Source organism: Aotus nancymaae, unplaced genomic scaffold (genome assembly GCF_030222135.1).
Source record: "Aotus nancymaae isolate 86718 unplaced genomic scaffold, 86718_ANA_hifiasm-v0.15.2.pri h1tg000049l, whole genome shotgun sequence".
NCBI classification, from domain to species: domain Eukaryota; kingdom Metazoa; phylum Chordata; class Mammalia; order Primates; family Aotidae; genus Aotus; species Aotus nancymaae.
In genome coordinates, this window is record NW_026988463.1 from 14,359,220 (window position 1) to 14,374,036 (window position 14,817).

The window sequence follows — 14,817 nt, forward strand, 5'->3', positions numbered from 1 at the left end:
AGAAGGCAGCCGAATCGTGCTTCTAGAAGCTCAGGGGATAACTACAGGTAAGCCCTCTATGACCACCGCGCAGTCAAGGTAAGTCAGATGTGAGCCAGCAGCCAATGTCAGGTGGTATCTAGCATGGGTTTCCAAAGGGAAGAAAGATTAATAAAACCCTTCGTCCTCTCAAGAGTCTGCAATTGGGTTTTTGGCCAAGTCAAAAGAAACTGAATTTCATCTTTCCCCAAGTATCCCTGATTTGAGCTGACTTTAAGATAAATATTCAGATGCCTGGAACATGATAGATAGGCCTTCAATTAATGATGACTAAAAACTGCCTAGAGGCCGGGCACAGTGGCTCATGCCTGTAATCTCAGCACTTTGGGAGACCAAGGAGGGCAGATTACTTAAGCTCAGAAGTTCAAGACCAGCCTGGACAACATGACAAAACCCCATCTCTACTAAAAATACAAAAATTAGTCAGGCATGGTGGCATGCGCCTATAGTCCCAGCTGCTCAGAAGGCTGAGGTTGGAAGATCACTTGAGCCCGGGAGGTGGAGTTTGCAGTGAGCAGAGACTGTACCACTGCATTCCAGCCTGAGAGACAGAGGCAGAACTGTCTCAAACAAACAAACAAAAAAAAGACTGCCTAGGCTAAGGAGGTGATAACTAAAGGGAACAAGGCTTCTTTCCGGGGTGATGATATGTTCTAAAATTGACTGTGTTAATGTTAACTTATATCTGTGAATATAGTAAAAAGTACTGAATTATATACTTTAAATGAGTGAATTATAGTGTATGTGAATTAAATCTCAATAAAGTCTGTTTTTTAAAAAAAGAGTTAACGATTGCTCTACCAGATTCTTAGCTTGTTCTATGAAGGTGCCATTATCATAAGGTTCTCACTCCTTTCTTACAAACCAATCACAAGAGATACCAAAGTGGCACATCCCTGACATTAAGAAATAGCCAGTTACAATTTTTACCAAGAAAGCAAAACATGCCTCATCTGTTACATTCTCTCTACCCCAGAGGCTGAGTGTCAAAGAAAGAGGCTATTCCTCAAGCCTGAAAATCACAGTACCTGTTCTCCTCCTCCAGCTCATCCTTCCTGTTCATCATGGCCACAATGGCCTGGCGCAGTTCACCTAAGGGAAGAAAACAAAGTCAAGAATAATTGGCAGGCCTTGCCTGTTACAGGATGCCCTCACCTCTCTGAATTATATGCTACTAAGGATGATTTGTCTAGGTAAGTTCCCTTTTCCCTTTCAAAAATAACCCCTATACCGGTCTAAGAGACTCGGCTGATCAGGGTCCTGGATTTTAGAGCTCAGTCTCTGAAGTCAGGTCCCAGGTTAAAATCCTGCCACTGCAACAGGTTAACCTCCGGCAAGATAGCGACCCTCTCTGAGCACCAACTCCCCTGTCTATAAAATGAGACCTTAACAGTCACCATCTCCTAGAAGTGTTGCAAGAATTCAATAAGGCAATATGTACGTGAGATGCTTAGAAGGGTGCCCAGCACAGAACAGAATTTAGCAAGTATTACTGATCAGTATCATTATAGTCTTTGCAGAGCTGCAACAGCAGAAGACAGGAAGATGGAGATGAGGTAGCCATATGGCTCACAAGCACAAGTGGGTTAAACTGGGCACATTTTCAAGAGTCGGGGGATTTACTGGGCTCCCGTCTACCTCGACCTTGGGGAAAAAAAGGATTACTTAAGTGGTCTATGCCTTAGAGCAGCACACTAGATAGTAGAATTTTCTAAAGTGTCAAACAAGATCACCATGGGCAATATAGGAAATCAGCCCTAGACAGTGATGTGGCATTTGGAAATCAAGTATCTGGGTTCTGGGCCTTGCAGGCATGGGATAAGGGTGTCCCCAATGCTGCTACTCAGACTTTGTAGCTGAAAATGTTATATTCCAGGGGGAAATTCTAGGAGGAAAAACTGTTTCCCAGGAGGTTTCAGAGACAGCAATGCTTGCCTGGCAAGTACAGCCTCAAGTAGTCTTAAGGTATGTAGGCTGGGCACAATGGCTCATGCTTACAGTCCCAACTCTTTGGGGGGCCAAGGGAGGAGGATCATTTGAGCCCAGGAGTTCAGGACCAGCCTGGTCAACATAGTGAGACCCCATCTCAAAAGAGAGAGAGAGAGAGAGAGAGATCTCAGCCACAAGCCCCCCTTCCAGGAGCCCAAATCACTGCCCAGAAACCACCTGTGAGACACAAAAGACAATGGACGCTGACCTGATCCACACCATCACCCTGGCCTCACCCTTCCACCCTTCCCTGCCTTCCCCCATCCCATACACGGTCCATCTCCGGCCTCCTGCACAAGGCCCCTTTGTTTCTATCAACACCAAAATGATATCACAAGCACAGCCAAAGCAGTACTCTGGTAGTGGTAATCTTTTAAAAAATCCATCATAGAAAGACAAGCTGTCAGACCCTTCTACCTTCCCTGAGCATCTATGACATAATATTCAGATTAATGGTGGAGAAGGAAAGGGACCGAGAACTGGTATAGCCTGCAAAATGTTCTTTCAATGGGCTTGAACCTGAACACACATTCTCTTTCACTGCCACACTAGCTGTTCTGTGACTCTTGGGGCAGTAAAGCTAGTAGGTAATGTTGGGGTGATTTCCATAGATCGGCTAAATATTATACTTTGCCAAGCACGAGTGACACACACGAGCAGAGGCACTCCCAAGCATGTAATTTTCTCTCCTCTCCCCAGCACCGTGCAGCAAATGATTTGTTTAGTCTCTATTATTGTGATTTCCCTCCTCTTTATGACCTACGGCAGCTCACATTTCAAGTGAAAACAGAGCAGCACTTCAGCACTGTGGACTCTGCAGAGCCTGGCTGTGCCGGGGAAGGGGGAGTCCCCTCTCCTATGCCTGAAAGGCAAATGGCCATCTCAACATCAGTTCCTTGCTTGGCTTCAGAGGACAGAACCACAAAACCAGGCAAGAGTACAGGGGCATGTTAACTTCAACCATCAGAAACTGATCTGAGATAAAAAGCAGCGTTGAAAATGCTGTGAACAGGATGGATTCGTCCACAAATGCGGCTGGGCAAGGAACCATTTGGGAAGCAAGACACCAGACTTAAATAAATCTCTGCTCCTGCAATGTACTAAAATAAATTTCTGATATAATAATGTTTAAGTATGTGAAATGAAGCAATAAAAACTACATAAGTATATGAACAAACATGTCTTCCATCTTTCTTACCATGAAGCCAAAGGCCAAGTCCGTTAAAGAAATAATAATTTCTGTATCTGCACATCAAGGGTGCATCTAACAGAGACACAAAAAATTGGTCCATTGTTTGCGGAACTTTAAGCTCCTCAGGGCAGCAAACTGGCACAGTAGAAAGAATACCCATTCTTTTTTATTTTTTGAGACAGAGTCCGGCTCTGTCACCCAGAGCACAGCAGCACAATCTTGGCTTACTTTAACCTCCACCTCCCAGGTTCAAGTGATTCTCCTGCCTCAGCTTCCCAAGTAGCTGGGATTACAGGCACCTGCCACCCTGCCTGGCTAATTTTTGCATTTTTAGTAGAGATGGGGTTTCACCACGTTGGCCAGGCTGGTCTCGAACTCCTGACCTCCAGTGATCCACCCGCCTGGCCTCCCAAAGTGCTGGAATTACAGGTGTGAGCCACCACGCCCGGACTTGAACACCAGTGTTCTAATCAGATCTACCTTTGATTCCCACGTCCCTCACACTTGAGTTCGGGGTCCCAGCAAATGATATCATCCTTGCTTCCCAGCTCCTTCAGCTGGAAAAAGTGTTGCTGGTATCGCCAGCCTCAGAGGACGGAGCAGGGGCCAGTAAAGCTTTCCCGGAACACGGCCACACCCATCCATTTCCGCAATGACTAAGTCTGCTTTGATGAGCTGTTTTGACAGAGATCTTTGGGCCCACACAGCCTGAAATAACTACTATCCAGCCCTTTCCAGAAAACATTTGCTAGCCCATCTTAGGAGAACATCACAAGTTCTTCCCTCCACACCCCACTCTCAGTCTTCTTCATTCAGGGCTGAAGGCAGCTCTGACACTGTGCCAGTCAGGTGGGACCGCAGGCTGTACCCACACAGGACAATGCAGACTGAGAGAAATGGAACAGCAGTAGGGCTGTTCCTGCCTCAGACTCCTTTTTTATGGCTGAATATTATTCCACTGCATATATGTGTATGTATATGTGTATGCATGGGGGTATGGATAGGGGAGATGGGTGATGTTGGTCAAAAGTGCACGTCTTATAACTTTCTGTTAGAAGATGAGTAAGTTCTGTGGACCTGATGACAGCATAGTGACTCTAGCTAACAATACTACAGTACTGTTTACTTGAAATGTGATGAGAGAGTATGCTTTAAGTGTCCTCATCTCACACACACACACACACGCGCGCGCGCACGCGCGCACGCACGCACCCCACGTTCCCTCAGGGAGGTGGTGGGTATGTTCATCTGATTGTGGTAGTTATTAGCAATGTAGACATACATCAAATCATCATGTTGTATGCCTTGAATACATAAAACTTTTGTCAATTAAATAGTTTTAAAATTTGTTTTTAATTAGGCCAGGTGTGGTGGCTCACAACTGAATCCCAGCCCTTTGGATGCCGAGGCATGCAGGTCACTTGAGGTCAGGAGTTCGAGACCAGCCTGGCCAATATGGTGAAACCTCATCTCTATTAAAAGCACAAAAATTAGTCAGATGTGGTGGTGGGCACCTGTAATCCCAGCTACTTGGGAAGCTGAGGGAGGAGAATCACTTGAACCTGGGAGGCAGAGATTGCAGTGAGCCAAGATTATGCCACTGCACTCCAGCTTGGGTGACAGAGTGAAACTCTGCCTCAAAAAAAATTTTTTTAATATTAATAACAGAGGTGATAGGCATGAAAAAGTTCTAGTCTGGCCTCAGTGCTGCTGCGTGGATATAAGGCTGCATCTACGCCAAGGGCTCCATCACTGCTTCTACCCTGCACACACTCACATCTCCACCCAGGCCCTCTCCTGAGCTCCAGACCGTGTGTACAGTAGCTTCTCTGCCACTCCAGCCTCTGCTCATTTCCTTTGCTCTTCCTTGGTTAGACTCCAACCACACCGAACGCACTCTCCTTCTCTCATGCCTCTGTGTCTTGGCACAGGCTGTTTCCCAGCGTCTGGAAGGCCTGGCCCCCTCCCACACTCTAAGCTGTCCTTCAAGATTCTAACTGGGGAGTGCTTTTTCTGAGCAGCAGCTGCTCGCTGGCTAAAGCAGTTGTGGGAGTCAGCAGGCCTGCCCTGCCTTACTCTTGCCCACACTCAAAGACTCAGCTCCCAAAGGCCTCCCATTCCCATCCTCACCCACCCCACCTGCAATAAGTGAGACCAAGGGTGGTTACTGACTCAAACCAAGTCCATCATATTGAGTCTTCAGAACTTCAGATGTGCCAAAACCTTACAAGAGACATGAAGGAAGGTGGTAACAGATGCATCTGGCCCAAGAGTGAACAGTTCCAAGTCGCCCCACCACAGTGAGTATGGAGACACACTGAAATAGTGACTTGCTGAAAGCCAACTGGTCAAAAGACCAATTTAATAAACCCATTCCAGCCAGGCGCAGTGGCTCACACTGCAGTGCCGAGGTGGGTGGATCACTTCAGGTCAGGAGACTGCAATCAGCCTGGCCAACATGGTGAAACCCCGTTTCTACTAAAAATACAAAAGTTAGCTGGGCATGGTGGTGTGCACCTGTAGTCCCAGTTACTTGGGAAGCTGAGGCAGGAGAATCACTTGAACCCGGGAGGCAGAAGTTGCAGTGAGCCAAGATCGCGCCACTGCACTCCAGCCTGGTGACAGAGCAAGACTCCGTCTCAAAAAAATAAAAATGATAATAATAAAATAAATAAATAAACCCGTCCTTAAATAAAACCCCAAACTGGGCCCAGGACCGTTGGCTGGAGGCTCCTCTGTTGCCAGGTACAAAGGCCTGGACAGGCACAAATGCAGATGCAGCCACAAGGCAGAGAGCCACCAAACAGGGGAGCCGGCAAAGCTCCTCAGGGCAAGCCCACTCAGCCACCAAGAAAGTACCAAGTCTGGCCAAGTGGCAGGTGTCAAAAATGTCACATGTGCTACCATGGAGCCCTGCAGCCTGGGGTGGCTCAGTGAACTCCTCATTCCTGGCTTAGTCCTCTGCTGCTCCACCATAGCCAAGGCGGCTATCCGAGGGCAGGCGTGGGAAGTGAGAGCCCACCGCCAGTGACCACGTGGCCACAGGGAATCTAGCAGTCATGCACAAATGGCCCCCTGGGCTCCTGCAGAGCTCTCAGCTCCCAGACCCTTGAGAGTCCCTATGGGGTTCTGTGCCCTTGTGTTCTAAATGAGTGTGGGTTCTGTGTCCTCACAGCCAAACGATCCAAGTAGAGTTTACTGAGTTCCCACTGCACCTCATATGCACCTCCACGAAAGCACATTGTCCACTGGGCTAGACGCGCTCATTTGCAGCTCTGGCCACCAAAGCCGCACCCTCAAGCCTGTGCATCCCCTGAGTACCAGGACCCAGTGCCCAGCAAAGGACACACGCGAGACCTGGTGAATGATCAAAGGTAAGATGTGTAAAGGGATTAACAAACAAATGAATGACTGGCAGTCACCCATTGCTAAAATGCCACCCTCAGCTCCAGGAACTAAGCATGGAATAAGCTGGGCAGAAACGTCAACCGCATTAATTGTAAGCTCAAGGCCTCCGCAGAGAACACTAACCACCAGGTTCACAGCTGTAATTTCCTGCCCCAGTGACAGAGATTCAGGCTCAAATTGGGCTTTTTCCATCATGCATCTCGGGAGTGTGTCAGGCATGGGGAGGAGGGGATAAGGCCCCATATATCATTGCCATGACCTCAAACGGTACGAGCCTACAAAAACATTCCCCTCGTTTCTCGGCAGTGACCGCACAAACGCTCAATTTCAAAAGGAACAGTGGAGCAGGGACCAGCCCCCAGTCCCCAGGGACCCAAACATAAACACAGACACACAGCCAGATGACGTGCAGGCCCATTCACACAAATGATTACAGGCCTTGGAGGCTGCTATATAAAGCACTGAAACAGTGACGCCAAGGGAGGGGGAGATCTCATCTTCAGCCACCAAAGCCCCCAGGGGGAAATTATCCTGACACTAATTGATCTTCAACTGCCTTTTCAAAATTAAAAAGGGAAGAGACTGCTGACTGTGATGACTAGACACGGTGACGTGTGGCTGCATGTGTGCGCACACACACTCTCTCACATATATACATAGATCTGTGTAATAGTTCCCCTGGCTTTATATAGCATCTTTTTCCAAAGACCTCAAAGAGCCTTTACAAACACTCCCCTGAGGCCCATACTCAGCTATATTTAAAGAGAGAGCTCATGAGGGCACATGTACAAATAAAGAATTTTCCTCTACGGGGATGGACTTAACCTACATCATCCTTTTTCAAACTTAACATCCTGCTTTTTATATCTTTGTCTGCCTACCCACTCCCTTTCCTTTTATCTCTAAAAGAAAGGATAAACTATATCAAGCTCCAAAATATAACTTTTAAATCACTCAGGCTCGTTCTAACTTTTCGTTCTGTTTCTCTCTCCTGCCTCCCTCTTCCCCTAGCCCACCCGGAGTTTCTATTATTTTCAATTTGTTAAGATGAAAGAGCAAGAAATGTCCCAAGACCCCTTCCCAGAGCTCAGATAGCCAGTGGTTACCATGCACTGCCTGCTTCCTGCACGCCCAGCAATGTGAGAGGTACCTGAAACGCACAATCTCATGTAATTCTCAGAAGGTCCCTGAGAAGAAAGCATGATTATACCCGATGTATGAATAAGGCAACAGCAGCCCAGAGAAGGGAAGTGACTTGCCTCAGGCCACACAGCCAGAAAGTGGCCAGGCAAGGACCCACACCTGGTCCGGCTCGCTTGAAAGCGTGTCCCCCAAGTGGGCAGTGCCAGGCCCAGCCCAGCTCCTGGGATGCAGCTCACAGCCTCAGGACTCACACCAGTTCCCAGTGTGTGGCCGCAGGCAGTTCTCCCCGTCTTTCTGTGTCCTCTTTTGGAAAATCAAAAGTGTGATGAAATTCTGGCCCTTTCCAGTTTTAGCACTATGGTTTCTACATAATTATAGTCTCAAAACAGAAAACAAAAATGTGAGGAACTCATGGGAACGGGAGGGAAAATGGAAGAAAGTCACAAGGTACAGAAGAAAAACACTTTGCAAAATCTTGATAAGGTTCCAGATCTTTATTAACTTTTCCATATTTATAATTTTTTGGTTTTCTCTCTCTTGTTCATGTGTGTGCTGTCAAACACAAACACACACAGTGATTTTTCTACAGACGTACTACAAATCCTTAAGGCAGGTGTCCTAAAAGCAGACACAGATAGGGCCTCCAGGGAGCTATGTCCTCGCAGGGACATGGGCACACTGGGATGACAGGAGCCCGGCCAAGGAGCAGTCCCCGCCTCCAATCTACTGTCTACTCGAGGGCGTGGCTACCACCTGTACTGACTTGTTGAGAGCAGCCAGAAGTCACATTTTTACACAGATCTGATTTTTAAACACTGTAAACTGAAGTTCTCACCACACAGGTCCAAGAGATCACACTATGGGCCACCGCTGTGAGCCTCCTGTCCTACAGTAAGAGGTCTGAGCACCCAGCAGCTTGGAAATGTCAAAGTAATTAGCACACATTTGCACGGCCATTTTTACAAAGCAGCGTTCCACCCACATTGGCGAATGTCAGAAGTATAGAGTTGGAAGGGGCCTGAGATAGATCTAATGGAGGCAGACAGGGGACAGTGAATGGACTCCCCAGAGGAATTCCCCCAACAGCCTTGAAGTAACTAAACCAGAGACCAAAGAGAATCCAAACATCCCTGCCCTGCCCTATTCACAGAAGACTAGAAAACGCAGCACTTAGGTATGTGTGAATTTATTAGAAGTCGTAACTCAGGTGGGGTTAGGGGTGTCTCTTTTAATTTTATGCCTTTCCACATATATGTTCTCATTTCATATCAAAGTGTCAAAAGGTGGTCTCTAGGCCGGGCACGGTGGCTTATGCCTGTAATCCCAGCACTTTGGGAGGCTGAGGCAGGCGGATCGCTTCAGGTCAGGAGTTTGAGACCAGCCTGGCCAACATGGTGAAATCCCGTGTTTACTAAAAACACAAAAATTAGCTGGGCATGGTGGCAAGTGCCTATAATCCAGCTACTCAGGAGGCTGAGGCAGGAAGATCACTTGAACCCAGGAGGCAGAGGTTGTGGTGAGCCAAGATTGTGCCACTGCACTCCAGCCTGGGTGACAGAGCGAGATTCCGTCTCAAAAACAAAAACAAAAAAACGGTGGTCTCTGTATTTACTATCTAAAGTCTTTTTTTAAAAGGCATGATGAGCACTTTAGCTTTTAAAGAGTACTCACCAGAATTAAAAGCACAAAGTTGTAGAGATTGCTTTGATCAGTAGAAGCAATGGAACTGAGTGAAAGACTTACTTGCCTAGTGAGAAAGGGGTGGGGAGCAGTGATACGACTGAAGGTTTTTTAAAAATAACGTATTGAGGTACAATTCATATAATAGAAAATTAACCGTTTGAAAGTGAACAATTTAGTGGCATTTAGTATGTTCAAAACGTTGTGCAACCATCACCACTATCCAGTTCCAGAACGTTTCTACCACTCCAATGTAAAACCTCTTACCTATGAAGCAATTTCTTCCCATTTCATCCTCCTCCCTGGCAACCAATGATCTACAATGCATAATGAATTTACCTACTCCAGATATGTCACATAAACTGAACCATATCATATGTGTTTTTTTTTTTTAATAGGGTCTTTTTGTCTGGCTTCTTTGACTAAGCATGTTTTTACAGTTCATCCACATTGAAGCATGCATCAGTGCCTCATTTCTTTTTATTTTTTTTGAGATAGATTCTCCCTCTGTTGCCCAGGCTGGAGTACAATGGTGCAATCTTGGCTCATTGCAACCTCTGTCTCTCAGGTTCAAATGATTCTCATGCCTCAGCCTCTCAAGTACCTGAGACTACAGGTGCCCGTCATCACACCTCGCTAATTTTTGTCTTTTTTAAGTAAAGATGAGTTTCAACATGTTGGCCAGGCTGGTCTTGAACTCCTGACCTCTAGTGATCTACCCACCTTGGCCTCGCAAAGTGCTAGGATTATAGGCATGAGCCACTGCGCCTGGCCCCTCATTCCTTTTATAGCTAAATCATGTTCCATTGTATGGATATGCCACAATTTGGTTATCCATTCTTCAGATGATGAACATTTGTATTGAGCTGTTTCTACCTTTTGGAGATTGTAAGTCACGTTCCCATCAACCTTTGTGCACAGGTACTTGTTTGAGTCTCTACTTTCAATTCTTTTGGATGTGTACCTAGGAGTGGAATCACAGGGACATATGGTAATTCTATTAACATTTTAAGGATCCACTAAACTGTTTCCCACAATTAGGAGAACTGTTTTTCAAAGTTACTAGATCTCATTTCAGAAGAGTTCAGAAATTATTATGGCAAATACCTTTGTCTCCATCACCCAGCATGGTAAATTCGATTATTTCACCACAAGGACTCCAAATATTGTTAAATGCTAAATCCTTACTGATCTAGTTGAAAAAGCAGTTATGGAGAGTGAGACGGGGGTGGAAAGGAAGACAGCTGCTCCCCTAGGAAGAATACTCTTGCAGGGTGCAGTGGCAGGCTTATTTATCAATTACACATGAGGCTCACCCACTTCTCCTTCCGTGGGCAGAGAGCTGCAAGCGAGGTGCACACGTGTTTCACAAAGAAAGGCCTCAGGGAGAAACATACAGCAGAAACTAGCCAGAGGCCGAGGTTCAGGTGATAAGCGGAGTACAGATGTTAATTAGATGACTTCGATAAATGTGAAGCTGTACATAGTGGAGCCTACCCATTCTTCACTGCAAAACACAAAATCAGTAGGTCCCCAGGAAGATGGCACATTCTGCAAAGATATTCGCGTGAGCTATTGTGAATAACAGGCTGTCCTATGTGCCTTTACAGAGCGATTCCAGTTAGTACTCAGCAACATACACACACACACACACACACACACACACACACACACACAAAGGTGGAGCAATACAGGGGGAAGGCCTGGGCTATGCAGTAGAGGCAGCAAAAACTCCCCTGAATTTCTCTAAACAGAGCATGTCTGATCCTGCTGTGTCCCACCCTGGCCTGGAGTTTTACTGGCCTGTCTCTCAAAGCTGCGTGAGTCTATAACCCCTACAGAGACTGAGAAACCCACTTTCTTCTTTCGGAACCTATGGAGGAGAATCCAGTCCCTACCACAGATAGGATGGGATTCCCAACCAAGAAGAAGACAACACCAGCAGCCGTGAGACCAGTGAGCGGACCGAAGGGAAAAGCAACAGAGAGGGAGGGACAGGCCTCAGCTTCTGCCAGGGGCAATTTTTCATCCACTGTCAACCTTGAAGGTTAGGTCTGGGCTTGACTGTAAAGGAACCAGTGAGTTCCTTATTTCACGGAACTGGTGGTGTCATGCCCCATTTCACAGAAGGAAACACCAAGAGAAGTTAAGTGTCCCTAATAACAACGGCTAACAGGGCACCAGCCATGTGCCAGACACAGGGTGAAACTGTGTGTCAGTTATCTCATTCAACCCTTCAAATCACACCATGAAGCAGTGTTAGAATCAAACCCATTTTACAGATTAGGAAACTGAAACACATGAAGTGATTTGCCCTAAATTATGAAGGAATTATGAAGGAATTATGACGCATTCAAGACCACCCTGGCCAACATGATGAAACCCCGTCTCTACTAAAAATACAAAAAAAAAAAAAAATAGCCAGGCATGGTGGCATGCACCTGTAGTCCCAGCTACTCGGGGGGCTGAGGCAGGAGAATTGCTTGAACACAGGAGGCAGAGGTTACAGTGAACAAAGATCATGCCATCGCACTCCAGCCTAGGCAACCGAGCAAGAGTTTGTCTCAAGAAAAACAAAAACCAAACAAAGGAATGACGATGCAGAACTGGGACTGAAAGACGGGCCATCTGACACTGGAACCCATAACCACAGTGATACTCACTGTCTCCCGGGCACCCTAATGGGATCTCAGAATGAAGAGGCCAGGGTTCCATGTTGGTTCTGCACAAATCAACATTCTCAAGATGGTCACGTCATCGTAGTGACAGAGCTTCAACAGGCTGGGGGCAAAGCCAGCTTGGCCAAGGGTCATGGACATGTGCTTCTCTGCACCTCTCTCCTCCTAACAGAGCCCTTCAGGGGCAGACCTGAAAACCATCCAACCCTGGGATCCAGGGATGCCTACATGCAGCTGCACCCCTGGATGCTGGAGTTAGGGGAACAATATCATTCCCTTATTTTACTTAAGCCGGTTTTGGCTGCTTTCTGTCCCTTGCCACCAAATGAGTCACAGCTATTCCACATATGTTACGATGTGGAACCTACATTGAGTTGGCATGGGAGGCAACATGGTCAGCAAGGTGGAAGATAAGCAGGATGAGAAAAATGACATTATAAGCAGAGATGTGTGATGTCACAGCAAGTAACAGACAAGGACTGTGGGCCCAGCCTCTAACTAGCAAGGCATTTCACACACACTTTGGGTCTCAGACATTCCATCTACAAAACGCAGAGGTTACACAAGCTGATCTTCTAGAATCCTTCTAGCTCTCAGCTGCTGTGATTCATCAGGAATAGCAGATGAGCCCGGCCAGTTTCTGGCTCCTGCAAGCGAATGTTGTGCATTAGCTGTCCCCATCATCTGCTCCTGTCCACTGGACGGCATATGCAACCAGCAGAGATATGACCCTGACCTGTCCAAAGCCCTGAGTCTGCCATGGTCCCTGGGGCTGCGAGGCCAACATCTGTTGTCACTGGCCTCATGCACAGTGGAGTGGTAGGGTTAACTGATGGCAAGAAAGATTAACTACATGGGAAATACTCATAAATAATTAGGACATGGAGCTGCACAGCTTCCTTCCCCTTCAGGCTGTGGTATCATATGTACGGGCAATTCTCAAACAGACTCTCACACATAATCTGCAATTAATTAGAAGCAGACAGCCACTGAGAGAGTGCAGGCAGATCTCACACCCGGAATGATTCTCACCGACTCCGCGCCATCCCACTCTGCACCTGACACTTGGAGAAATAACCAGAACATCCTTAGACAGAATGCGGTCACTGTGTAGTCAGGAGGGGCCAGGTCCCAGCCCCAGCTCGGCGACTTTATCTCCTGTGCAGCGTGGGTGTGCGGCTTGTCTGCTCTGAGGCTCAGTTTCCCCACCTCTGAAATGGGCATGACGGCACCTCCTGTCTACCTCCTAAATTATGGAAGTGACTCAGTGGGGAAAAGATTAGGCATCTGCAAAATGAAAGATGCTCTGCTAATGCCAGGCAAAGGAGTGACTGTTCAATTCACTTCCTCAGTCCTGGAGAGCAGGGAAGGGAAGCAGAGGATGCTGCCCAGTCTTGGAGTCAAGGCAAGCTAGGCCCAGAAATGCACAACAAGAGACACTCAGAGCGTAACTGGACAAACACAATGGTAATCATGTGGATCTCCTGAGACTCAGAGTCCACCATGCTGTCCCAGGCAGCGTGGTTTCCATCACTGTGGTCAAATGCCACCAAGGCCTCCTTCCAGGTGCCCCAATGAGTCCACTGCAGAGGTGATCTCTAACGTTGAATACAGAGGGAATATTCTACATTCCATCCTCCCCCGGCAGGAAGGAATGGGAGTTACACATCCAGCTGTACCCCGAGGTACCTGCGCTCCTAAGCTAGGGATAGGCTATTCAGGACAGTGATGTTGGAGCAAAAATGTAACTGGAAACTGAACAATTAGTGCATTTTGACATTCAAGGAGTTAGCAGCACCCTTTCACTCATATCTCACATTGAAAAGCCAGCTCAGACAAGCTCTCCTGCAGAAGCCTCCCCTGGACCTCCCGAGATAAAGTCACTTCTCCCTCCTGGGGCTGCCGTGGTCTTTGCCATTCACTTCACAGCCTTCCCTGCTAAATAGCGAGTCCCATGTGGAAAGGATTCGGCCCATTCCCTCCGCATTGCCCTCAAACATACAGCCTAGTACGTTGCCTGATGGCAGCACCTTCATAAATACACATAGACGGGACTAAATCAATCCTGGATCTCGACCTCAGTAGCCACACAGAGATGACACTGGAGGTGCCCAGAGGCTGCCCTGTCCCCTGCAGCCAGCAAATTCTGAGTTCCCTGCTCACCAAAAACTACCTTTGTTCCGATTCAAACTTCAAGAGGGAGGGGAGGTGGGGGCAGGAGCAGACTGCTGCCTCCAGAGCAGAGCTCCAACCTTAAGGAAGCACCTTGGCTCATGACTGAGCACTCTCAGGACAGACTGGCAGTTGTGGCTCCCCTTCCCCCCCACCCCCACCCTGTCTTCTACAAAGGGAGGCAAAGGGAGAGTTGAGCAGTTGACCCAGCTTCACCCAGTAGTAAACTCCATGGGCCTCCAGTGTTCAGGAGTCATACAGCTTTGGAGCTTTGCAAAGCACTTTAACCTCTGCGTGCAACCTCTGTGTGCATCCTCTGCCAGCAGAGCCCTGGGAATGGTGACCACAGGGTAGATGTGTCTGTGGAAGCCCTGCTCCAGAATGAAGAGTGTGCATTTCACTGCTATGCAGTGAGTGCTTCCTAGACCCCCACCACATGCCCCATCTCAGATCTTCAGAGAAGCAGGCAACATGGGTCTAGGGGAGCAACCCCACACACTCTCAAATTTCACCTCC

General features: G+C 47.5%; 1 protein-coding gene across 2 annotated transcripts in view; it reads right to left on the bottom strand.

The window, feature by feature from the left end:
* The window catches only part of SNX29 (sorting nexin 29), a 596,058-nt gene that overhangs the window by 450,981 nt on the left and 130,260 nt on the right, over positions 1–14,817 (bottom strand). For both annotated transcript variants that reach the window (XM_064362489.1, XM_064362490.1), the window contains one exon: positions 1,068–1,131. In XM_064362489.1, the coding sequence (XP_064218559.1) occupies positions 1,068–1,131 (64 nt within the window). The remainder of the gene's footprint in view (positions 1–1,067; positions 1,132–14,817) is intronic.